We start from the raw sequence: 26,635 nt of genomic DNA, 5'->3' as shown, positions 1-26,635 counted from the left end.
CCCACCTGCTATAAATAAAAATCTGCTTTTCAGAAGCCTTTTGAAGAGTGGCTCAGAGGGTGAAATGGGGGTATTTTAAACCGTTCAGAGAAGCATCTACAAACGCATTAAGAAAAACACAAGTCGGGATTGACCAGAAGTGGAAATGAAACTTCTCAGTTCCAGTTATTAACTGAACAAGTCACATGAATGAAAAGGCCTGTGGTGAAAATTTAAGCTTTTAAAAACTGCAGTTGAAAAGTTCAAGTTTAAACCCTAACCCGCATGGCAGCCCATTGTTGCCCAGCATGGGCCTGTGGAAAGGGGCCGCCTGGTCCACTTTTTGGGTGAGACCCACTCGCTTTGGTTTCCTGAGAGCCTCCCCACCCTTCCAGGGTTGCAGAAGGTGGACAGGTGGTGGGGGGCAGGGCAGGATGGTAACGCCTCGGGGGAGGGGTTCTGGGAAGTTATGGGACTTGACTGCCTTGAAGATTCTTTGGACAGCCTCTCCTCAGTGCTCATAGCCGGGGGCTGCTGAGTCCTCTTCCCTGCCCAGGGGCTCACTCACCTGCTACCTGGTGGAAGGGGAGCTGTTGGTGGTGGTGGCCTCATCAACACATTATTTGTTAAACCTGCTTATGTAGAGGGGGTGGTGGGAGAAGCCTTGGGGCTTTCAGTGGTTTCCCATGGAAAAGACGCACAGAAAATGATAAATGACAAAGCATTGATAACAAATTAGAAGAAAAATGGCTAATTGTTACTTAGTGAATGTGTGGTGTGCCCGGCCTTGTGCTGGATCTGACCTTCTAATTGCACTAATCCCCGTAACAGTTCTCTTTAATAGATCCTGTTATCTCTGTCTACACAGAGCAAGCCCAACAGCTCCATCTGAGTTGCTGAGGGCAGAGCTGGGATTTAACACAGTCTCTCTGAATTCAGAGCCCAGGCTCTTCACTAGGCCTGGCAGTGCGGGCTTCCGGGGTGACGGAAGGAAGCAGCACGGACGGCAGGGTGAGCAGAAGGCTTCCAGAGGAGGTGAGGCCAGAGCTGGCCCTCAAAGGGAAGTCGAGGCAGAGACACAAATGGAAGGCAGAACAGAGGGCTGGCGTTCTGGGCAAGAGAAGGCGTTCAGAGAACCGAAGAAAGCAGTTAAATAGAGGAAATGCTACAAAAGTTCCTGGGGCCGGGTAGTTTTGGGAAATGTGAGGCTAAACAGATTTATTTACCGCAGGACTTGTCAGAGCCTTTAATGTAGTAGTAAGCAGTAAGGAGTCTTGTATACCTGCACCAAACATATTTGTTGACCTTGGAGAGTATTTCATGGAGTAATATTCTAGAATATTTTTTAGGACATCCGGGGCTGTTGTACTGAGTTTGGGGGGTTGTGATAATCAAGGGTGGAAAGGGAAGGAGGTTCAGGACTGTCAGATTGAAGGGTTAGACATTATCTTGAAAGCAGAAGGGAGCTTGGAAGGGGGTTTATATTGTTCATATTATATATAGCGTGGCTGTTCTATCTAGGATGGTGGGAGGAGAGGGAGGAAGGTTGAGTCCTAAGGGAGAGAATCCAGTTAGAAGCCTCTTCTGTAGGCTGGTGAGAGATGAGGGTGTGACTGGAAATAATGGATTTAATAACATAATAAAGGAAAAACCCAGCAGGTGGCTGTAAGGGACGGTGGGACTCCTTGCCTGCAGCCCGGGACATGGGCAGATATAGGGATGTCTCTTGGGTACCAGCTTTTGGAATAAAGATGCATAGCTTGATTTTTGGCATGCCGAATGGAGTTGATGGTGTGATGTTTAGGTAAAGATGCAGGAATGTCCCCCAGCAGAAGATCTGAGTAGGAAAAGTAGATTTGAGTGTCACTGGAATAGAGGTGGTCACTGGGGCAGGATTTCTAAGGGAGAAGGGCCAAGCCTTGAACCCTGTACCTTGCGGGGTGTGTGTGTGTGTGAATCTCTGTCCTGGAACCATCTGTGTGTGAAGGAATCCGAGGGAGCAAAGGGACGTCAGAGAACACCCTTTAAAAGAGGAGATGGGGCTTCCCTGGTGGCGCAGTGGTTGAGAGTCTGCCTGCCGATGCAGGGGACACGGGTTCGTGCCTCAGTCCGGGAAGATCCCACATGCCGCGGAGCGGCTGGGCCTGTGAGCCATGGCCGCTGAGCCTGCGCGTCCGGAGCCTGTGCTCCACAATGGGAGAGGCCACAACAGTGAGAGGCCCGCGTACCGCAAAAAAAAAAAAAAGGAGACCCCCAAGGCCTTGTGAGTGGGGCAGTAGCCTGAGGCTCACATCTGGTTTGCGGCTGAGCTCCTAGGAACAGCCCCCCTCCCTGTGCTGTTTTCCTTCTGTTCTGCAGGGCCACCTGCTTCCTCTTCTTGGTGGTGTGTATTGCGTTGTGGTGACATGTTTTCAGGTGCTTCAGGAGGGCTGCGGGTGGCTTCCTTGCAGGTGTGGCCACCGGTACCCACAAGGACTTTGGACTTGGGTCACTTCTTGTCCCCTGCACGCTCCCCCTGGGCAGCAGAAGGACGTGAGGTTCTGGTGGGCTTGTGGTCTCGTCCAGTGGCCCATCTCCTCCAAATCCTTGTCTTCTGGACTTCGCATGGGGGCGGCTGAAGCCTCTGTCTTTAAGGCTGGAGATGGGCTGGCCGCTGGGACTGCGGACTCTCTGTGCCCTGCCTGCCTGGCCTCGGGCTAGGGCCCAGTGTGGCCCGGGGCCTGCTTGTCAGCACGTGGCTTGGGTTTCCGCGTTAACGTTCCCACGTGGGGATCGCAGAGGATCGAGTGTCGAGCTGGCTGATCGCACTGAGCCTTCTGGAGCAACCAGCTGTGGAACTTCCAAAGGGCCGTGTGTAACCGGCTTGGGAGATGTGGTGGGTGCCAGGGGCACCGAGATGGGGACAAAGAAGCCAGTTTGTAGAAGGAAAAAAAATAAATGAGCATAATAGTCTTGGGCCGTTTGGGTGGGGCACGGCGCTTGGGCACCTTGGAACCCCTTTCCTCTTCCCTTCGGATTTTTCTGCTTCCAGAGCCCCCTTTGGCCAGTGACCCCTGCAGACCCCCTCTGGGTAAATACAGCCCCTGTCTCCCACCACCTCGCTCATTACGCATTCCTTTAATCCGGCCCATCTCCAGGTCGCCAGCTGGCAGAGACTCAGCAGATTCCAAACCCCAGCTGGTGCCAGAGTGTTTACACGGGGAAGCTTGGCAGACAACTTGCCCCCAGGGTGCTCAGCTGGAGGAAAAGTAGAAGGACATCCCAGAGCTAAGGGCCAGTTTGTTTGCAGACTTTCCCTCCTCCCTCTCTCCCCCTCCCCTCTCCCCCACCCTCCTTCATGGCACACTCTATCCCCACAAAGTAAAAGGGAGAAGAATCCCCTGTGTCTGAGGAAGTGCTGGGCTGGGGATTCCCCGGCTCACCCCTTCCACCCACTTTCGTGCAGCGCTTGGAGCACATGCAAGCCGAGAGCCTTTTACTTCCTGTCTGGAGCAGATTGGATTATTGAGACCTTATTTGTCAGTGTAAAGTCAGACCCCAGAGTGGGTGTGACTTTCCAAAATCAGGGCTAGAAGCTCTGTGGTCGAATATCTGCGGCCTGGGATTCCTTCCTGCAGCCTGAGGGCAGTGGTGTCCTCAGTAAAGGCCCCTGAACATGCAGGCGGGTGATCGCTGGTCCACAGCGGGGGCTTGTCTTGATGGGAGTTTGTGAGAAGCCAGTCCCAAGGCTTCCTGCACAAAGAAAGCGGTTTCTCTTGGTTGTCAGCATTGTCGGTCATTGGGAACTCAGAGAGTGACTGTGCCTGCCTCCCCCTAGTTTCCCAGGTAATATTCCCAGCATGTGTGGATGGGAGAGCATTTTGCTGATTGGAAGTGCCCTGTTGCCAGAGGTTGTATTGATGAGGTTAATGATTATCATGTGGTGTTAGTATTAAGCCTTTTATTTGAGGAGCCAATCGGCTTCCATCAGGGTCCCACGGGAAACAGATGGGGTGATTGAAGGTTATTGAAGGCATTCTTAACAAGGGTGGGGAGGGGATGAAGCAAGACAGATTAGGGATGGTAAACCCCCAGGGCTTGCAATCGTGGAAGATAGCCCTAAACCTGAAGAGACCGGGGATGGAGTGGATGCAGAACTTGTTGAGATGTAGAGAGGGAGAGGGAGAGGTCATGGCCACGGGAGCTGTGGCTGCAGGAGGGGGGCTGGGCCTTTGGTACTGGATCTAGCCACTGCCACATCGCCCAGTGGGGAGGGAGCCAGGCAGTGACCCCCCTCCTGGTGCCCTCTCACCTCCTGTGGATTCAAGCGAAGCCAGGGGTCCAGGAAGCCCATTGCTGCACTCCATAAAGGTCATCCGCCCTCTGCTCTGGGCCCCGGGCCAGGATGGAGACTCATGCAGCCCAGTAGCAGTTGCTGATTCTCTTCCATCTCCTGTTTGAGTCCTGCCTCCTTTATGCCCACGGGCAGTCAGAAACGGGGTGGGGAGGGGCGAAGCGAGACCGGTGCTCCTGAAATACTGCAAACGCTGACAACAGCCCTTTGGGGCAGATGTTTCCTAATTGCAATAAGCCAAACCATGTAACGTGTTTACTTTAAGCTACTTATTACCCTGATCTCTGGTGAGACCAGAATTGTCCTGGCTTCTGAAAAGTGGCAGCGCGTCAAATGCTTCCGCATCCCTCTTTTGCCCCAGTTCAGACAATACTCAAGTACCCCTTAAACCCATTTCCTTCTCGGCCAGTGAGTGCTTGTGCCCCCGGCCCTCTGGGACCAAGAGGAGGTTTCAGGGATTCTAATAGGATTCTGATCATGTGTCCGATTACCACTAGTCTTGGAATATCTGTATCCATTGGGAAATTACTTACCTGACAGTTTCAAGTGGGGGAGCTCAGACTCACTAGACCGTCAGGTAACTGATAAAATTTAATTGGTAAATTATGAAATGCGGGACAGCCTGTAGAGTGTTGTGGCTGGAAATGGAGTTTGAATTTTTATGTGACAGTGTTGCCTCCCTAATTGAAGGAAGCAGTTGTTTTTTCATCTGGGCTTGGCTATTTGGGGAAGCAAGATGTTGAAATGCCCACGATGCTGGAATGGACAGCATCCCATTGATGAACTCAGTAGGCAAAAAGTTGACTTTGGAGCCCGGTAGCTTTTAGAATGAATGGATGCATGCAAGCTCCAAGGGGTCTGAGGGCCAGATTTCCTTTCCGCTTCCCGGTTTAGACTAGCTTGTTTGAAACACAAGGGGATCTCAGCTGTTCTGAAGTTGGCCCATGCAGTAGATGGCCCCCCAAAGCCGCCATGACGCACTAAGCCAGCTGGATCTATGTGGAGGCCTCCTGCACTTTCCCAGCACAATCGTGATTCTTCTCACCCTCCCCCCTCCCCTCTACCACAGTCTTGTACATCTTCCTGGCTCAGCTCACCCCGTCCCAGAAGTCTTTCCTGAGGAGATCCATAGATCTCCATACCCAGAGCACTTACTGATATTTACTGAGACCCTCCTTTGTGCCAAGGACCCTAGGGGTGCAGAGATGAATGAAGCCATGGTCTACTGCCTTGGGGAAGTGAAAGAGCCCCGACTTGTCCTTTGTCTATTCATGTCCCGATTCATGACATCTTTTCTTGTTGTCTTACAAATAATTCTTCACTCGGCAAAGTCCCCATCATTAGTTTTCAGGCCCATTGTTCAGGGGTGCATGTGGTTAGGAGTCCACAGGTCGCAGTCCGGTGAACCTTGGGTTCCAGTCCCACTTCTGGGGCGTATTAGCTGTGTGCCTTTGGGCAAGCTTCCTAAGCTTTCTGAGCTTTGATTGTTCTGTATAATAGGGCTTCTGGGAGGATTAAATGAGAGAGTTTCTGTTAAGTGTTTACAGTGATTCCTGGCACGTAGTAGGAGCACGGTAAATAGTAGTGGTAGTAGTGGCAGTGATGGTAGCAGTAGTAGTTTCTCTTAGAGCTGGAGGTGAAATGAGGTGAAGCTGTTTGGTGTTTAGCACAGGGCCCAACCTTTAATGAGATCTCACACATTCAATGTTGTTCCTTACAGACTTGTTGAGGTAATCACATAAAATGCCTCAACCTGGTCCGACTTGCAGTAAATGTTCAATAAAGGGCGGTCAGTTTTGTCACCTCTGAAATTGAGGAGTTGCGCTAGATTGATAGCTTCGCTTCTGATTTTGGTCTCTGAGCCTTTGAGGGAAGGAAGTGGGTCTTAGAATGCTTTTCATCTCCAGTGGCATTGTGCCTTGCCCAGGGCATGCACTCAGTAAATATTCTGTGATTGACGGGTTGCTTTTACATTTTTAAAAGTTTTTAAAATTCTTTAATTTTTAATTCTTCAGTTCTAACCAAAGGTACGTTTCTGGGGTGTGAAAGTCTTACCAGCCTGCTTTGCGTGCACACGTGTGCGCGCGTACACGCGCACTTCTAATGCTTTCCTGGACACATCCGTTAGAAACCCCGGTGGGACCACTGGCAGATCCAGGAGAAGGCCCCAGGAGTCCCCTCCGTGGCAGTAGTGACAGGCACTGCAGGCCTCAGAACGAGGACCCTGGCCCTCGGCCAGATGCTTATCTGCGTGTCTGAGGGCTCTGATTCCGAACCCCATCAGCCCGGCTAGAGATGGTGAAGGCTGACGGAGGGATGGGAAGCCGGAGGCCTCCTGTGGCCAGCACCCGCACGATTCCCCCGGAACCCGCGGAACAGACATCGTCCTGTGAGTCCATCCAGGTGGCCCTGCCTCTCCCTCTTGGGCCATGACTGAAGGTGAAGCGATGGCCTCGGAGAGGGGCAGAGGAAGCGATTGACGAGACAGAGATGGTGCCAAGCCCTGTAGCGCCGGACGGGGAGGGGGTGTTAGTTTTGGTTTTGCCTCTCCCACCACGTGCTCCACAGCCCTTTGACTTCCTGTTTCCCCCTCTGAATTACATCACTTTAAGGCGTGCTGGTGGAGCCTCTGCTCTGGATCTAGACAAGTGTCAGAACTTCAGAGGGGGCGGGGCCTGAGGGGGGAGCTGCCCAGGGCCGGTGTTCCCCTCAGCCATCCCTCTCCTGTGGTCCTGGAGCTCATTCCCTGAAGAGAGCCCCCTTGAGTAGATGTATTCCTTGCAGCTCTCCTGTTTCCTGCATATCCAGTCCCTTTTCCTCCAGCGGTCTCTCTCCTCACCACACGGAGGTTCGAGTTCTTGCATCCCTCCCTGACCTCCCGACCGCTGGAACAGGCGGTGCAGGCTCATTTCCCCTTCTCTCTCCCCTTCACACTCACCCCGTGCACCAGCTTCTGCCCCCTCCTTCTCTGCAACATTTACTCAGCAAGGTCCCTGATGACCTTCCCATCCCCAGATCGGATAGACTCTTCATGTACTCTTTCATTCCACAAATATTTATTGGGCTTTCGCTGTTCCAGCTGCTCTGGATCCATCAGGAAAAAAAAAAAAATTAAGACCCCTGCCGCCTGCAGCAGGCATCTCAGCGCCAGGCTGACTGGTCCTCCCGGAGCCCGGACTCCTTCCGCCGCTCTCCTCCCCTGGCTGCTGGGCCCCTTCTGCTTCCTCCTGCCTCTGTGACTGGTCCTCCTCGGCCCACTCCCTCCCTCCCCTCCCCCTCCCAGCCCTGGACCACAGCTGTTTTCCCTCTCAGTTGATGATCCCACCACGCGCAAGGTTCGGAATAGCCATCCTAACGCCAAGCACGTCTCACTGACGCTATAGGTTTCTACGACCGTTTCCTGAGCAAGACGAGAGCACTGCTCCTGGCTACTCCCCGCCTGAACTTACTGTGCCGTCGAGCCCTCGGAGAACGACCCCACGCCGCCTGTGTGTGTGGCCGTCACCTTCATGCAGGCCTGTGTTATCCTTCCTTCCTACTGGCTTCCTGCTCCCACGCTTCCCCAGCCCGTCCTCTGCGCCCGGAGCGGCACGAGCTCTCTGCAGTGGAGACCTCATCATGCTATGCCTTGCTTAAAGTCCCCTGCAAGTCGGATAAAGCCCAGTTTTTATACTTGCCATAAAGGGCCCTTCACAGGACCTGGTTCTTGCCAGCCTTCCCGCCTCATCACCTTCCTCACACAGACCATCTCCCGGGAGTCCTGTTTCTTCTGCTTCTCTGCCTGCCTGCACGCAGCCCCTTCCTGCCTTCTTTCAGCCTGTCCATCCCTTTAGGATACAGATTGGGCAGAACCTCCTGGCTGAAGTGCTCCACGGCAGGTGGGACCCCCCCTCTGGTCTCCCAAGCTGCTGTAAGGTACCCTCTAATAATGACCATGTTGTGTTGCAAATGAGCTTTTCCGTACTGATTTGTCTGGCTGGGCTCCAAATTTGGGTAGTGCCTTTCCTGCCTGGGTTGGCGTTTGGGGCGGGGGCATTCCTGTGTCTGGGAGTTGAAGGGGCAAAGCTTAGAAAGCTGAGGTGGGGTAGCTGTGGAGTCCTGGGGTCCAGGCAGGGGGCCTGATTCCTTTGTAGGCACCAGGGAGTCATGGAGGACTCTGGAGCGGGGCCTGTGGTATTTTAGGAAGGCAGATCTGTGGTCTTTCTCAGTCAGGGAGGCGGCGAAACAGTACCCAGGGTGGTTCCCCTCTGCAGGCCGTGGCCTTGGTTCCTACCATAGGGTGTGGGTGCAGAGCAGTGGCTGAAGAGCTGTCCCCCCTCCCAGGCCTCGGCAGGGAGGAGTCCCCCGCCCCCTTGCGTGTGCCTGTGTGCTGCGTCCTCCCCTCCTGCCTCTTGCTGTGTGGTTGTCTTGCAAGGAGATCATCTGTGCTTCTCGGCCAAAGCTTAAGGTCACTGGTGGCCCTGGCGGTTCCTGTTCCTTCTTGTGTTCCCCTGGAATAGAGTGGGGCACACCTGGCCCCTGACTCTTGCTCCAAGGCCTGGCTTCACCAGCAGGTGCGGGCGGGGCGTTGCACACCGAGCGTCGGATGAGGGTGCCTGCAGCCTCCCGTCAACCTCTGAGGACCCACTGTGAGTTCAGACTCGGTCCAGCCTCTCCCTCTGCGGTGTGGCTTTCTTCCTGGGCTGCCTTCGCCTGTGTGAGGTCACAGGCAGCCTCCTGGGGTGCTGAGAGGCTGTGATGGAGGCTGGCCTCCGGGGCAGAGAAGAAACACCACACATTTTTAGCTGTCATTTAAAATATCACTTTCAGTTAGTAAAATGAGATTTTGTACTAACATATATAGCTTTATCTGAGTGTGCGTATGTGTGTGAGTGTGAGAGAGAGAAAGTATCTTAGAATACAACATGTAACCTAGATATCAGCGTTTGCCTGGGCTTTATTCATTCAGTTGAGGGGTGTGGAGGGACTCTTGCGGCAAAGTGTGGGTAGTGTTTACCTCAAGCAGTGCCTTTGGGGTTCGATTTGTATTTTCTGTTTATCTGTAGCACATTTTTCTGGGAACTCTTGCCTTTTATGTTGTTATTTTCCTTCTCCACTTTGAAGACGATTTGGGGCATCCCCTTGTGAATATTATTGGCTGACAAACAGGGCTGTTTGAGTGTTGGGTGTTTCTTATTCACCTTGATGGCCTTGATTGAATTCACCTGAATCGAATCATCATCCATTAAGTTCTCTCAGGTGCTCTCCTGCAGGGGGTCTTTGTAGACTCAGGCAGAATAGTCTGGATGCCCGCCCAGGGCGGGGTTATAAGGCACGTCCCGCGAGAGTGGGAAAGAGGCAGTTCAGAATTAGGATTCGCAGAGCAGAGCTCCCGGCCTGGCCTCAGTTTCCTGCGAGGGTGGAAGGTAAGGCTGGTGTGAGGTGGCACCACAGAGGCGGTTGCTGGGGCCCGTCACCTAATCCCTCACCCCTCGGTGGGGTAGGGGTGTGTAGATACGGGACGCCAGAGGAATGGCGTATTGTAGAAACTCGCTTATTTGCCGTAGTTTGCTCGGTTTGAGCGTGGGCAGAGGTGGACAGCCTGGGTCAGGGCCCTCCCTTCCTGTGCCCGACACAGCCAGAGAGGAATCTGAGGGTTCCCGTGGGAATCAGCCTATGCCCCGCTGACGGGCCTGGTTGGTGGCCCCTGGAGACGCTTCTTTGCTGTCTCAAGTTCGTTTTTCTAGCAAGCGCCGCTCCCCACGCCTGGCTCTTCCGTCAGAACTTGGGGATGGACGTGCTGATGTTCTGAGTAGGAAACTTTCCAGACGGTGGAGAATAATTAAACACGGTGGCCGTCGGTCACTGTCTGCCTGCTCTTTTCCTCCTAAGTTGTAAATAAGCAAATGAAGGCAAATCCACCTGGGCCCCGCCTGGTCCAGCTACCTGGCTCTTCAGAGCTCCTGGATAATCCTTTCGCTTCCCCCATGCCGGGCAGCCTCCCTTGACAGTTGCCAATGATGAGTGCCTGGCCGTTGCAGACACATCTGTGCTGGTTAGAATTGCCCCGCTCTTTGTGCTGATGGAGTTAAAGCTTCTTTAGAAACTGAAACTCAGACAACCTGTGATGTATTGGTGCCGTGGTTCCTTTTCTGCAGTGAAATCTAAAATGTTACTTAATCGGAGCCCTCCAAAAATCACTCGGAGCCTAAAATTCTACACTCCAAAACTCTTTCTTTTTTCTTTGTTGATTTTTAATTTATTTTAAAGATCGTATTGCATCTGAACAGGTGGCTTTTGCCCAAAAGGTAAAGATATTTTGTCCTGACCCATGTGGGTGTTTTAGGAATAGCCACAAAGAATCTGAACTCTGCTATGTGGTGCAAGAGAAGCACATTTTAAGAACACTGACATTCTAAAAAGTTATTTTGTGTGAACACTTCCTTATTTTGTTGTTATTTTAAAAATTCTAATGACCAAGCGCTTCTTTATTTTTCTTTAGGTTTTAGCTTCTGTGAGGAATGGTTTATGAGTATATGCTGACCCACCCAAACAAGCTGAAAGCTCCTGGGGTTGGGGGTGAAATATATAATCAAGTAAGAGTATTTGAAATATTGACCCAGGGCTCTTTTTTGAGGGAGCAGATGAGAGTGTATATATCTTAAGGCCTCCAGAGAAGAAGTATATTTATTACATGGAATGTAGGTATTTTATCTAAGGCTATCGGTAAGGCACATAGTAGGTCAAGTTCAATAGGACTCGGTGCTTTCACTGCTGAGGGCCCAGGTTCGATCCCTGGTGGGGAACTAAGATCCCATGGCGAGGCCAAAAAAAAAAAAAAAATTAAAAGCTCAACTTCAGAGATTTTTAAAACTCTATAAGTGACCCTTTCTAAATTCCTCTTGATCCCAAAATAAAGTTTAGACCTTGGAACCAATGAATGTCCTAAAGCAAGCACTATCATTGCATTGCAGCTGCTCCGATGATACAGGTTTTTCTCATAAATATACAGTGTCGTTTTTTAATCCGATACAAAACTGCAGTCGTGACCGTTAATAGGGAGTCTTAGCCTGGTGAACACAGGCTTGTAGAGAATCTGTTTTGTGTGTTTGGGTAGCTTTGCCTAGTTCTTACATTAAGGCAGTTTTTCAAGTGAGAAAACTGAATCTCCAAACTTTGCTAAAAGCCACCCAGAAGGTCCTGTCAGCATCCTGCCCCTGGCTGCAGGCACTCGGCCCTCCCCGCCAGCCCCTGGTCATCCAGACGGAAAATTTCAGAAAGCAAGCATGAAAAGCATCTTTGTCTCAGCTGTATCTGCCTTTTATTGAGTGACAGTGGGGCTGCAAACCTCATACCTCAGGTACTGGCCCTAAAAAGGTGTGTGCAGGTGACCAGCCCAACTCATAAAGCCAATACTTCAGGAGAGAAGGGCTAAAAGACTCTTTTATTAAAAAGAAAAAAGAAAAAACAAGCCAAAAAAACCCTTCCTCGTCAATTGGGCATGACTTTTATTTATTTTTTTAATCTTTTTTTCTTTTTTTGCAGTTTTTAAAATTGAAGTATAGTTGGTGTACAATATTATATGTTACAGGTGTACAGTATAGTGATTCACAATTTTTAAAGGTTATACTCCATTTATAGTTATTATAAAATATTGGCTATATTCCCCATGTGGTACAATATATCCTTGTAGCTTATTTTATACATAATAGTGTGTACCTCTTAATCCCCTACTCCTGTGTTGCCCCTCCCCCCTTCCTTCTCCCTGCTCGTAATCACGTTTGTTCTCTATACCTGTGAGAGGCATGACTTTTTTTTTTTTTTTTTTTTTTTTGCTGTACCCGGGCCTCTCACTGTTGTGGCCTCTCCTGTTGCAACGCGCAGGCCCAGAGACCATGGCTCACGGGCCCAGCCGCTCCGCAGCACGTGGGATCCTCCCAGACCGGGGCACAAACCCGCGTCCCCTGCATCAGCAGGCGGACTCCCAACCACTGCGCCACCAGGGAAACCTGAGAGGCATGACTTTTAAATGTTCTCCTGTCTGACTGAAATTTTTCTATCCACCGCCTGGGCAGAAAGATGCAAAATCAATTTTGGGAAATTCTGAGTGGGGGTCGTTTGGCTTCCTGAGAGCAGGCTGGGCCGGGAGAGGGGGACAGGTCACTTGGCTCTACTTGTGCCCCTGAGGACCAGAGCATGAGCATCTCTCAGTCAGAGGGGTTCCGGGTCAGCCACTTGGACTGTGTTTCAGCCCCGGGGTGAGAGAGGCGTTGTTCGTGGCGCCGAGCAGTGTGGAGAAGGGCTGCCTTGAACAGGGGTCCTCCTCCCCGCTCCTGTCCTTGGTGGCTCGTCTTGCAGCGCAGCCCCTTGCAAGGACCAGTGCGTGAATGTGGCCAAGAAATAAACAATAAACCAAACCAAAGGTCAAATACTGCTTACCAGGAAAACCATGAGACTGCCTTCATGACATCTTTCCTTTCTTATCTTTGGTGCCCAGATATCAGCTTGCAGTGTAAAAGGGCAGATTGGGGTATTGGGAAGCCCAGGTGTGCCCGGTATCTGGGGCTTGCGGGCTGGCAGGTTGACTTGAGAGGCCTTGTTTTCTCGCTGTTGTATACAGATGACACCTGGGCCTCATCTTCACAATCTGCAGAAGCAGGAATATATTTTAAACTTGTGGGAAGACCTCTCAGCAGGCTGTCAGCGTGAGGCTGTGTTTTTGGCATTGACAGGGAGTGGAACCAGGAAATGATAGCCTTTTGGAGCTGAAGGTGGAGAGGACCTTTAAGGACATCGGTTCTGACCACCTGCTCCTTTCTATGCTTATCTGTAAAATGGGAATGTTACGAGTGTCTGCCTCTAGGGTGGTTGTGAGAACCGCCTCAGAAGTAATTTCTGTAAAGCACTTAGAAACGTGCGTGGCACTGAGTAAACCCTTGATAACATTCACAGCCATTATTTTTGTTGTTCATGGATGAAAAGACTGGGGTCCAGAGAGGTAAAATGCCTTGCCTGAGGTCTCCCAGCTGCTGCCCCAGCAGAACTGGGACTGGAGTCCAAGTCCACTGTGCTCTTCTGGCATCCTTGGTCTAGCAGCAACTGAGAGCTCAGATTCATGTGCCCCTAATAGAACATGGCATGTGGAACGGTTTTGGTTTTGTTATGGCTACACAGCATGCTCGGTGTCACTGCCTTTGTGCTTGATGCCCTGTTTGAGTTAAAAGTTCAGTGAGGCTTCCTCTGTGTGTGTATGTGTGCGTGCGTGTGTGTGCGTGCATGTATGTGTGCGTGCATGCGTGTGTGGTGGCCCTGCTACATAATTTAGTGTTCTCCTTTGCATTAGTGTATTAGCATGTTTCCACTTTTAACCTTTCACCCACTGATCCAGGCATTTAAAATGCTATTAAACTCAATAATGTTTCCATCAATAGCCTTAGAGGTATGGGAAATAATTGGAATGACATTTTTAATGGGCTCCTGTTTCTCAGCCCTCTGTGTTACACAAACCCAGCCAGCGCTGGCAGAGGGGGGCTTGTTGGCCGTTTCGTCCCTGGTCTGAGGTTGGGAAGAGTTGGGAGTGAAGTTTCAGGGTGCCAGAGGACCTTTTAAAGCACAGAGAATGGTTTTTGTGCTGGAAAGGTAGAGTTGCTTTTTTAGGGCAGTCTTTCTTGTTTTCTTATTAATGGGCGAGGTGAATCCAGGAGCTGATCCCTGCTGCCTCCTGATGGCTTCGAGAAAGCTTAGGGCCAAATTTCTGGGGACCTTTAGCCAACAAGTTGGACTTTCTGGAATGAGGTTTTGTGGATCAGCCTCATTCCGGCTCCTTTGCCTTCAATATATATTTTTGGTTGTCCTCTCCTGCTTCTGTTTTAGGTCACCGTTCTATTTTATGTGCCGTATTGTGTGTCTCCGAAATTTGTTTTTGGAACGCAGTTTTAAAAAATCAAATTGAATGTTGTCTTTTCTGTTTGTAAAGTTGTGAGGTCCTGCTGGGGAGGGGACCTCTCTGTGCCCCAGGTCTAGCCTCTTCATCGATAAAACAGGGAAATGGACATTGTCTTAATGAGACGTGTAATGTGGGAGTGAGCACAGCTGCCTGAAAGAAGGTTGCACGGTTTGGAATGGTTTCACCTGCTACGATGAGGGGCGTAGGGATGGAAAAATGCTGGCATCTCAAACTTTTTGCTTTAATCAGAGTCCCAGGTCCTATTCTCTTAGAATCATGTTCAGAGAGCATTTGTTAAGCATTCGTCTGCGGTTATTAAATATTATAGCTGCTTGCAGTATTCGCTCATCAAATAGGCATTTATGAGAGACCTACAACGTGCCCAGCACTGGGACGGACCCCAGGGAGAGAGAGGGGACATGCACAGGGGAATGAATGAGGGCAGAGGACAAGCTGAGGGTCAGGTGGCAGTGCAATACTGGCTCCCCTGCTTAATCGTGTCTGCATTTATCAAGTGCTTGCCGAGCACGGGCCGTTTCTGGGCACTGTTGCAGGCAGTGGGTTGAAGTTAATCAAGATGAGTGAGATCCCCACTTTCTTAGAACTTACATTCCAGTGAAGGGAGAGTTTAAAAATGAGGAAAGACAAACCCCATAAAGCTGTCTACTTACCAAGGGTGAATTTTATGGCGTGTAAATTACACCTCAATAAAGGTTAAAAAAGAAAAAACCTTCGGCCCTCGTTGGCCTTTGGGTTTGCTGCAGGGCAGTTGACCCTCACTCTCCCGCGCCTCTTGGGTGTGCACTGGGGCTGCTCGCTGACATGTATATGTGACCTCAGAACCTGATCTCTGGGTTTTGCGGTATCTGTGGACGTGCACAGGGCGGTGAGATGTGTGGCTCACCCAACGAGATGTCCCCGGATGAAGGGGAACCCAGCGACACTCTGCCGTCCTGGTCCAGCTCCTCCTGTGAGCAAGTGCCTTTTTGCCATCTGTTTAGTGCCACCTTCTTGCATCTTTGTGCCTTTTGTCAATGACTTGGCTGCTTATAAAATGGCCCTCACGCGTGGTGCTGGGCCGCCGCCTCGGGGTCCTGAGCATGGGGAGGCCGTGAGGGGCCTGGCGGAGAACGTAAGCGTGTTAGAAGGGCTTCCTTCAGGTGCGAGCCACAGGTTCAGTGTTCACACTTCAACAGCCTGCGTTCCATACAGCGTCTTTCAACAGGAACACACGTAAACCAAGGTTACATGTTGATTGGTTGATGGAAATGGACCAGAGGCCTTTAGGAACCTAACCCCTAGGAGCAGGGGTCCTTTGTCGCTGGGATCACGGTAACTTCCAGAACAGAACGACTGGGAGTAACAAGAATTGACTGGATATGCAGGGCCAGGCCAAGGGCATCTGTCCAGCCCATATGCCAAACGGCTGTCCTCATTAAAAAAAAAAAGGGGGATTATTCTTCCAGCAGTTACAGGCTGATGCTCTGTTGTGTTAACTCCTGTGTCAATAGCTGTTCCCCTTAATTCAGGGTACAACTTCTTGTGTAGGACAGCATTACTTCACATACCATTTTTGTGGGTGTTATATATCTGACTTGGGGCTAATTGAGACAACAACACAGCTGCGCTGTGGTCTTTGTTGCTGCGCACGGGCTTTTCTCTAGTTGTGGCGAGCGGGGGCTTTGTTGTGGTGTGCGGCGTGGTGCGGTGGCTTCTCTTGTTGCAGAGCACGGGCTCTAGGTGCGCGGGCTTCAGTAGCTGTGGCTCGAGGGCTCTAGAGTGCAGGCTCAGTAGTTGTGGCGCACGGGCTTAGTTGCTCTGCAGCATGTGAGATCTTCCCGGACTAGGGCTTGAACCCGTGTCCCCTGCATTGGCAGGCGGATTCTCAACCACTGCGCCACCAGGGAAGCCCACAGCTTTTTTTTAAATTGAAGTGTAGTTGATTTACAATGTTGTGTTTCAGGTGTACAGAAAAGTGATTCAGTTATACATATATATATCTATATATATTCTTTTTCAGATTCTTTTCCATTATAGGTTATTACAAGATATTGAGTATATTCCCTGTGCTGTACAGTAGGTCCTTGTTGTTGATCTGTTTTATATATAGTAGTGTGTATCTGCTAATCCCAAACTCCTAATTTATACCCCTCTCCCTGGCTTTCCCCTTTGGTAACCATAAGTTTGTTTTCTAGGTCTAGAAACACAGCTTTTTAATTTAAAACAGACTTTCTGCCTGTTGCATTTTGTGCTTTTAACCAATTAAAGAAGCCAGTGGCATTCTTAGTTTTATCTTGTCTATGTTTTCCACTAGTATATCCCTGTGATTTTTTTTTGTGCCCTTTGTTAACTGCCATCTTCTAAAATCTTTTTCAATAAAAAGAAAGGATGCAAAAAAAAAAAAAAGTCCACACATCTGTATACACTTTCACAGTGAGCCCGTTTTATTTGGCCAAGCTTTTCGGTGTTAAACATTAGGGGTAGCCCTGTGGGAAACAGTAATGAAAAGCACTAGTATGTATAGGAAGTTTTTATTATATAACCGCTTATCTCTACGTTGACATCAGTAAACGAAAGGTTGACCTACATGTTTTCTGTGTCACTATACTCTGAATACTTTCATGTACTCTGAATATTTTTGTGCCTTGGTCTTTATGTTCCTGTAACAACCATTAGATTAACAGAGCTAAGAAAGTGATTTAAATAGTATTTAATAAGTTGTAGCTCTTATACTAAATAAGTCAGAAGGAGAAAGACTAATACCATATAGTATTGCTTATATGTGGAATCTACAATATACAAGTGAACTTATTTACAAAACAGACTCACAGACGTAGAAAACAAATTTATGGTTACCAAAGGGGATATATTAGGAGTTTGGGATTAGCTGATACAAACTACTTTGTATAAAAGAGATAAACAACAAGGTCCTACTGTAGAGCACAGGTAACTATATTCAATATCCTGTAATAAACTATAATGGAAAAGAATTTGAAAAAGTATATATGTGTATGTATATGTTTATATATGTGTATATGTATATCGCTGAATCACTTTGCTATACACCAGAAACTAATACAACATTGTAAATCAACTATACTTCAATTAAAAAAAATTAGAAAAGAAAGTTGTAGCTCTTGTCAAGTGGCATAAACACAATCCAAGTTATAATGTCAGAGTAAAATGAAATAAATTCCGAGTGTAGAAATGCATGGGAAAAGCTCTCAGAGAACTGACCCCATACATGTGGAGAGAGGAAAACCAAGACAGTAGAGTGAATATTTGGTTTTTAACTTTACGTATTTCTGAATTGTTTCACTTTTTAAAAAGTATGTTTCTCTTGAAGTTAAAATAAAAATTGACCTAAAACATAAGTTGATTAAATGAAATGAATTCTCTGGAGGACACAGACAGTGACTGGCCAGAGAGGCCTGCTTTGCGAGGCTGGTGAAGGTGGGGCTCCCATGAGAGGCTCTCAGGCTGGGCTACGTGTGGGCTGCTCTGGGGAGCTTGGTGGCTCCCTGATGCCCCTGAGGGGCAGGGTTGATTGGCTGGGGCAGCCCAGGCATCGAGATTCTAGAAGCTCCCCCAGGGGTTCGAATGTGCTCTACGCACGGGATTCTGATGTCTCTTAGGAATGGACTCTGGCCAACTTCAGGAGGCCGTCTGGGGTTCATACAGGTGATGGGGTCTGTGCTCCAGGGCAAGGCTGTGGGAACCCCAGCAGAAAACTCTGGAAGGCACTCAGGGCTAACCAGCTCTTCCTCCATCCCCGCTCAAGATTCAGAGCCCAGGAGAGGGGGTCTGATGGGCTGGGGAGAGGGTCTGCTCCCTGTGTCCTCCTGGGAGGGCCGTGGTCACCACAGTGACACCCTCACAACACACAGCTGGGGAGAGTTGTCTCCTCTGGAAGTCCTGGTATGTTGGGAAGGGGCAAAGGGGTACTGTTCAGCCAGAACCCCACAGAGGTCCACGTCAGCCCACCAGCTTAAAAGACGAGTGTGTTTCCTGAATGAAACTGAAGGAGAGATTGTGCCTTGAGCATGTACAGCGTTTGGTGGAGGGGCTGGAAGGCATCATCCAACCATTTCTCTGCTGCTTCTGCCACAGTCCAGTGCGTTTCCTCCACACCCACAGTGCACCCTTCACATCTTTTTGTTTAGAGGAGAACCAGTAACGCTACTGCTGAGATGTCCCCAGGGGCTTCCCAGAAAAGACCTGGGGTCTGGCCGCCCCTCACCTGGCCTCCGCACCTGCTCCAGAACCGTGTGGGGGCGCTTCTCAGCCCCAGCTGCACGTCAGAAACATCTGGGGAGCTTTAAACAATGCTTACAGCTGGGCCGTTGCCACCCAGACCAGCTGGAGTACCACAAGTATCCCGCCTTTAGAGACACGGGAAGTGAGGCTCCAGGTGTAAGACCACGGCTCCTGGTTGCGAGGTGGGCAAATGCAGAGGCAGCGTCTGAACCTAGGCAGTCGGTTCTTGAGTCCAAGCTTCGAATCCTGCACCTTGTAGTCTCTCCCCTGCAGGCTGAACTGCAAGAGGACTGAGCTGGCCACAAATAACCAAGTGACGACCTCAGTTCTTCCACAGCACAACTGAGATTTGAAAGGCAGCTTTCGAAATAAACAGACCAACAGAGTGGAGTGTTATGTCCTGCCCCCCAGTAGGGCGTATGTGAGATTAGCAGCTGGAATTCTCTGTTTCTGAGGCTCAGGCCTAGACTTTGCGGGCTGCCGCCCACGGTGCAGTTAGCCAGCGTGCTGGGGGGAACCTCGGCGAAGTCCTAAGTTCTGGAAACCTCTGGAAGGCTGTGACCTTTATCTTCTGTTAGTTTCTGACTTCACCAATGCTGGGGACTTAGAACCAACTTGATAAACACTTGAATGAATGGATGAATGAATGAATGAATGGCAGACAGATTTGTACCCTTTGCTGGTGAGCTCTCGGCCGGCCGAGCACACCTTGTTGTATTCCATCTGCAGCGAGTACAAGTCTAGATGCCATCCAGGACTTGGGATTGTTTCTTTTGCTTTTAGTGCAGGTATTGGGAGGGATGTCATTCAAGAAAATGGGAAAAAAACAAATGGTGCTAACTTGTGCTCTAGGTGAAACCCTTCATTGGAGAGGCCTGTGGGTCTGAGATGTGAAAGGCGTGGCCCGAGGGCTGGTAGCAGGCTTTGCTTGTTTCTTTTGATGTGGACAAGAAGCTAACGTGGAACTTTTTCCCTCTATTCCACAGGTCACCGCCAAGACTGCCTTCCTATTTATTTTACCTCAGTATAATGTTAGTGTGCCTACAGCAGGTAAGAAAAGCACTGGTCTCTATCTTTCCCGGGCCCTGGTAACCCCAAAGTTCTTGGAAAACGTCCTTTTCCTGTGTATGTGTATGATCATTTTAGATACTTAGACTCAGCATCCAACTCCCTGTTGCTGTGAAGATGCAGCTTCGGGCCACGTTTAGCCCTCAGCCCGAGGCTCTGCAAGCTTGAGGTTCTCGGGCCCACCTCCAGGAACTGGGCATCGCCGGTGCCCTCACGGTGAATAAAGGTGGAATGTTCTTCACTGAATCCAGCCCTCCCCTCTTCATTCTGCAGTGGACAGGCGAGTTGTCTGGACTTGGAGGTCAGATTCCTTTCCTGGCCTGGCTCCACCAGCGGCTAGCTGAAGGTCGCTGGGGCTAAATCCCTCAACCCATGGTCTCTGCAGGACGTGGCCGGAGTCTTTCCTGTACTCTCCTGCCCCTGCAGTCCCTGTAGCCAGGCTCTGGGGGAAGTCACCCCTCTGGGACAGCCAACTCGGCCCTTCATCTAGAATCAGAGCGAGGGACGCTGGCAGGAGAGGGACAGAACTCCACGCTCGTGAAGGAAGAGACAGGAAATGCCATGGCCAGCGCCGTAGTCAGGAGACTAGGCAACACCAGCTCATCCCCAGGCATACGCCAGCCTGGCAGGCACACACGCTGTCTTGTTTGATGCTGTGTGGTCCAAGGTCAAATTCAGCCTTCTCTACTCCTGTCTCTTGAAAATCCTAATAACTAGGACACCTCTAGACCCAGCTGTACTTATGATTTACGGATTTAAATTTTTCTTTAAGTTTTTTTTTGGTTTAAAAAAAAATTGGGGTAAAATACACATACCATTTACTATCTTAGTCATTTCTAAGTGTACAGTGACATTGAAGTACCTTCACTGTGTTGGGCTGCCATCACCACCATCCATCTCTAGAACTGTTTCCATCTTGCAAAACTGAACTCTACCTCTTAAACAATAACCCCCCACTCTCCCCTCCCCCACCCGCTGGCAACGACCATTCTACTTTGTCTCTATAAATTTGACTCTTCTAGGGCCTCATATAAGTGGAATCATATAGTATTTGTCCTTTTGTGACTGGTTGCAGTTTATTTTTAAATAAACATTTTCCAAAGTATATTTATGACTCTCACAGGAAATATCTAAAATACAGCTAAACATGAGAAGATAAAAATCACACATGACCCCATCACCCAAAAACTACAGTTAGCATTTTGGAATCTTGAGTCATAACCAGTTTTTTGCTGTTAGCAGATGATGAACCCTTTTACCATGTCCTTCAGTATTCTTCCATTCAATAAGACATTTTGAAAAGCTACAGAGTATTTATTAATAGGGATTACTATAGTTACTTATTCAATCCCATATTGTTGGATATTTCTAGCTTTTATAGTGCTACAGTAAACATTCTTGTGACTTCCTGCATTCATGATTATTTTTTAGGATAAATTCCTATTACTGGAATTTCTGGGTCGAGTAGTATGTACATTTTAAAGGTTTTATATATGTATTGCCAAAATACCCTCAGTCATCTTCTTATGACCCACAAATCCCGTTTTTTGGTAAATATAAAATGCATAGGCTATTTTTAATGCCAAAATGCCAGTTTATTAATTGATAAAGAGATATCCACCTATCAAAGGTTGTGCTCGTATTTTCATTACATTTCTGACCAAAGTCAATTTCCTTTTATTAATTTTAAAATAAAAAAATTTTTTTTGGCCACGCCATGTGGCACGTGGGATCCTAGTTTCCTGACCAGGGATCGAACTCGTGCCCCCTGCAGTGGAAGCGCGGAGTCGTAACCCACTGGACCGCCAGGGAAGTCCCTGGATTTAGAGGGAATGCGAGATCATAGCCCAGCACTGCTTTGTTAGCTACCAGGAGGAAGTGTTGTCCTGGGGACCATGGCAGTTGAAGTACATGTGAGCGGGACATGCCTTTATTGTAGGAAGGGCCTGTATGTAAAGCCAGATCATGACCAGAGGGTTGATTTTTTTTTTTTTTTTTTTTAGTTTGAAAAAAGACTTTCCCAGAGAAATAGGGAGACAAGTGATATCCTAAACGCTTCCCTCTCATGTAGCGTGAAACAAAGGCTTCACGTGAAGCTCCAGGGCTGCGGCCAAAGCTTCTGAGCAGGAGTGTCCCCCCAAGTTCCTATCATGCCCTCAATTTGTTTGTTTTAACTAATTAATTAATTGATTAATACAGACATATTTGTGTGCCTGCTGTGTGTCAGGCCTGGACTGTAAAGTAATTATAAAACATGTCTGATCTGTGACTCACGGAACTTACTGTTTATTAGGGAGAGAATAGATAATACACAGCAAACAATAAATAATGATAGTTGTGATAAGGGTAGTGCAGGAAATATACATGGTTGTGTGATAAGGAAAAATCAAAGGGTGATGACCAGGTGTTTCTGGGAAACTGCCTTTTGAACCGAGCGTGTGTGCAGGTGGTGCAGGGGGGTTTGGGGGGGGTCTGGGCAGAAGAAGGAACGTTCCAGGCACAGGGATCGGCATGTGCAGAGGCCTCAAGTGAGGCACAGACACCTTGGCGCACGCTAGTCACTGAAGGAAGGCCAGTGTGACAGAAGCCTGCAAGGTTCGGCATTTTTCTAGGGTGGGGCGATGCAAGTCTACCCGTAGAATCCTCCTCCAGGCCAGAAGAAGGCCTGGGTAGAGGTGAAGGGACATAAAATCCATGCTGAAAGAGAGGATCAACTATTGCTACGGAGCCTGACTTCTATTTAAATCTTGCCATTAGGGGCTGTTTGAAATAGGACAAGCAAATCACCCAGAGAGACGGTGCAATCAGAGTAGCCTGTTTAATTTTGTTTCGAGCACCTTGATCACCAAACCCAGGGTGGTGATGTTTGGTTTATAAGTTGCAGAGGAGGGCAGATTTCTCACGGGAAAGAAGCGGTTCATAACCGAGGCCTGTGGAGGTTGCGAATTTAAAGCCCTCCCCCCACAAATCGCTTTAAGGCTGCAGGTGCCTGGGAATGGATCCTGTTTGTATAACCAGGGTCAATTCTGATTTCTAAGGATTCTTTAAGTGGCCTGTAACTCGTTCAACTCAGTGTTTAAAATGCGAATTTTAGGAGAGCAGTAACGGTTTTCATACAACGTGATCTACTGTTTCTAAATCCCTCATCCTCCCTCAGCAGAGGTTTTCAAGTTCTATAGAAAATAGCCAGTGGGAATGCTGATGAGGTTTTTTACCTGGTTCCTTTCCTCCCTCTCCTTCTCTCCTGTCTTCTTCCCGGCTCCCAGCATGTGCTTATAGGCCAGTGGTGACAAACATACCACAAGGTGAGTGGCTTAAACAACAGAAATGTAACGTATGGTACAAGTCCAAGATCAAGGTGTCAGTAGGGCCATGCTCCCTGGCTTGTGGCAGCGGGACACCAATCTTTACCCTGTGTCCATGGTAGCCTCTGCGTCCCGTTTCCCCTTTCTAAAGGGACACAAGTCATGTTGGATTAGGACCCATTCTACTCTACTATGGCCTCATCTTAACTCTTTACATCTGCAGTAACCCTAACTCCAAATAAGCTCACATTCTGAAGTGCTGGGGGTTAGGAATTCATGGGAGTTTTGTGGGGACATGGTTCAACTCATAGTACTAGCTGTAAATATATGATTCTCTCACATTATAATAGCTAGTTAAGAAGATTAAGCTCCGTTCAGAGAGATGAACTCAAAGAGGAGATGGGCACAGTTGCAGTCAGAAGTTGTGCATCTCGGGGCAGTGCCGGCGTCCTTGGGGTTTTCTTTAAGGTCAACAGTGATGAAGCAGGAAATGTTTTTTTTATTTATAAATTTTAATTTATTTATTTATTTTTGGCTGCATTGGGTCTTCGTTGCTGTGCGCGGGCTTTCTCTAGCTGCGGCGAGCGGGGGCTACTCTTTGTTGCGCTGCACGGGCTTCTCATTGTGGTGGCTTCTCTTGTTCTGGAGCACGGGCTCTAGGTGTGCGGGCTTCAGTAGTTGTGGCACGTGGGCCCAGTAGTTGTGGCTCACGGGCTCTAGAGCACAGGCTCAGTAGTTGTGGTGCACGGGCTTAGTTGCTCCGCGGCATGTGGGATCTTCCTGGACCAGGGCTCGAACCCGTGTCCCCTGTATTGGCAGGCGGATTCTTAACCACTGCGCCACCAGAAAGGTCCCTAAGCAGGAAATGTTCTTGTCACCACATCCTGTCTCTCATTCCCACCTGTTAGGGTTGCCAGGCTTAGCAAATAAAAAATCCAAGACCACCTGTTAAATTGGCATTTCAGATAAACAGCAGGTACTTTTTTTAGTGTAAGTATATCTCAAAGTATATGTGGGGCATAATTATACTAGAAAAGTATTCTCTGTTTGTCTGGAATTCAAGGTTCACTGACCGTCCTGTATTTTATCTGCAACCATACACCCAGCCCAGCTCCGGCAAGGAATAAAATGTCATGTGTCTGGTCTTGCCATTACACTCCAAGTCTTTCTGATTCAGATACCACAGAGTATCTGCTGTTATGGCCAGAAGTATATAGACTGTAAAAGGTCAGTAAAGAATAGAGCTTGAGTCTTCCCACAGACAGACTCGTGGCCTGCTGGCTCCCCTTCTGACGTAGAACAGGTGACCCCAGACAGGCTAAAATGTACCAGGTTCTTTTGAGTTGTGCCACTAGTTTGCTGAGTTGTCTTGGGCAAACTGTGTAGCGTCTGGGTCTCCATCCCCACCTGTCAAATCGAGGGTGGAGGCCGCTGTGTCAACCCCAGCGATTCCTTAAGACAGGAGTCCAGGAGGCACTTGCTACGCAGGTTGTCCACAGACCAGCATCACCTGGGAACTTGTTAGAAACACAGACTCCAGGCCCCACTTCAGACCTTCTGCACCGGAACCTTCATGGTCACGAGATCCCCAGGTATTTGAAGTGCTGCTGCCCTGGGTGAAAAGCTCTAAGTAGACTTGCGGATGACCCTGTGCTTCCAACCCCAAAGGTAAGAGAGGGAAACCCCGTAAATCCAGTAACTCATTTGCATCTTTCTGTTCTCGTCCAGTTTTGGTTTTGCTATAACTGTTGCGTCTAGGAGCGGGGGAGGGGGTGCCGTCACTGGGTGGATTTGGTTTCCAGCTGGGCCGCTGCTGCCCAGAAGTCATGGGCACCTAGAGCGAGACGGCTGGGCGCGAGGGGCCTCTTGGAGAGAAGGGTTGGTTTCACAGTAAGCAAAGGAGACAAGGACCCATCCCCTGGCTCTGTTGGTCCCGGTGGTTTTATCACCACCAGCTGCTGTGTAGCATTTAGCAGCTGGAGATGAAAAGCCCGGGACCCTCCCACACCATAGCGTGGCCCTTGTTCTCACAGCCCTTCCAAGATGAGACACACGGCCCCATCAAAACAACCTCAGACAGATGGTTTTCGGTTTTTTTTGTTTGTTTGTTTGTTTTGCTGTACGCCGGCCTGTCACTGTTGTGGCCGCTCCCGTTGCGGAGAACAGGCTCCGGACGCGCAGGCTCAGCGGCCATGGCTCACGGGCCCAGCCGCTCCGCGGCATGTGGGATCTTCCCGGACCGGGGCACGAACCTGTGTCCCCTGCATTGGCAGGTGGATTCTCAACCACTGCGCCACCAGGGAAGCCCAGACAGGTGGTTTTAAAGCCTCATTCAGCGAAGGCCTTTGTCCAGGGCTCAGAGTGTGTTTTGTTCCCTTGCTAGCTGGTGGGAGTTAGTCTTGTCTTGTGCTTGTATCATGTACTCGGAAGATTGGCATCACATATCAAACCGAGCCCCTGTTTGTAAGATGAGCTTGTCGGGGACAAAAAGGGAAGAGACAGGTGGACGACAGGGGCTCCGGAGGAGGAAACCTGACTTGATTACAGACGAAAGCTGCCCAACCCGGACCTGTGGTCTGTCCAGCTACAGGAGACTTGAGACTCAAAAGAGCCTGGCCTTGTCCTTTTATACCAAGGGAGAGAGTTGCTGGACATTCCCAAGGATACAGCAGTAAGGGCAGAGGAGGGGGCTGGGCCCCTCACACCCCGTGCAGCACCAGGACCCAGGGTAGCTGTGGGAAGGTGGGGTTGCCAAACGGGCTGGTGGGCATGGCCCAGGGGATCCAGCGAGGAAGGCAGAGATCTGGGTCCATCCTGGGCCCTCGGGCCCCACAGCGGCCAGGATCCCCTTTGGCCCTAAGGTCCTGTCCATATGGATAAGAGAAAATAAACCAGAGTCTTCACTGCCGTCACTGTATTGGCTGGCATCTGAGGAAGAGGGGGGCTTATAGCCAGACCTGGACGTGATCTTTTATTTTATCAGTAAGCAGAAACTACTTATTAAACTTCCTTAGTCTGTTCAGGCTGCTATAACAGAATACTGCAGACTGGGTGGCTTACAAACAACAGAAATTTACTTCTCACAGTTCTGGAGGCTGGACGTCTGAGATCAGGGTGCAGCCTGGTCAGGTGAGGACCCTCTTCCAGGTCACAGACTTCTTGCTGTGTCCTTACGTGGTGGGCGGGTAAGGGAGCTCTCTGGAGCCTCTTTTTTTTTTTTTTGCGGTACGCGGGCCTCTCACTGTTGTGGCCTCTCCCGTTGCGGAGCACAGGCTCCGGACGCGCAGGCTCAGCGGCCATGGCTCACGGGCCCAGCTGCTCCGCGGCATGTGGGATCTTCCCGGACTGGGGCACGAACCCGTGTCCCCCGCATCGGCAGGCGGACTCTCAACCACTGCGCCACCAGGGACGCCCTGGAGGCTCTTTTATAAGGGCACTAAGTCCATGCATGAGGGCTCGCTCCATGCTTATGGTTTATAAACACCTCCCCAAAGGCCCCACCCACTAATACCATCATCTTTGGGGGTTAGGATTCCAACATGTGAAGTTGGCAGGGGACACAAATGTTCAGACCATAGCAGTTATTGTTTAAGTATAACAGTCGTGCAGGAAAGTGGAGGGACTGTAAGAGGTCACCTCCAGGTAACAGCACCTCGGAAGTGTGTCCCCTTCCCGCCTCGACTTGATTTCTGTCCAGTCCCCTGTTGCAGCCCGGAGAATTTATCCCACGTGGAGCTTCTAGAGGTTTCAGCAAGAACCACTGAGTTG

General features: G+C 49.7%; 1 protein-coding gene across 2 annotated transcripts in view; it reads left to right on the top strand.

Moving 5' to 3' along the window:
* Positions 1 to 26,635, top strand: part of TRAM2 (translocation associated membrane protein 2) — a 74,332-nt gene that overhangs the window by 19,522 nt on the left and 28,175 nt on the right. For both annotated transcript variants that reach the window (XM_004285609.3, XM_033416268.2), the window contains exon 2: positions 19,481 to 19,544. In XM_004285609.3, coding sequence (XP_004285657.1) covers positions 19,481 to 19,544 — 64 coding nt within the window. The remainder of the gene's footprint in view (positions 1 to 19,480; positions 19,545 to 26,635) is intronic.

Source organism: Orcinus orca, chromosome 10 (genome assembly GCF_937001465.1).
Source record: "Orcinus orca chromosome 10, mOrcOrc1.1, whole genome shotgun sequence".
Taxonomy (NCBI): Eukaryota; Metazoa; Chordata; class Mammalia; order Artiodactyla; family Delphinidae; genus Orcinus; species Orcinus orca.
This window is presented reverse-complemented; position numbering and strand designations above follow the sequence as displayed.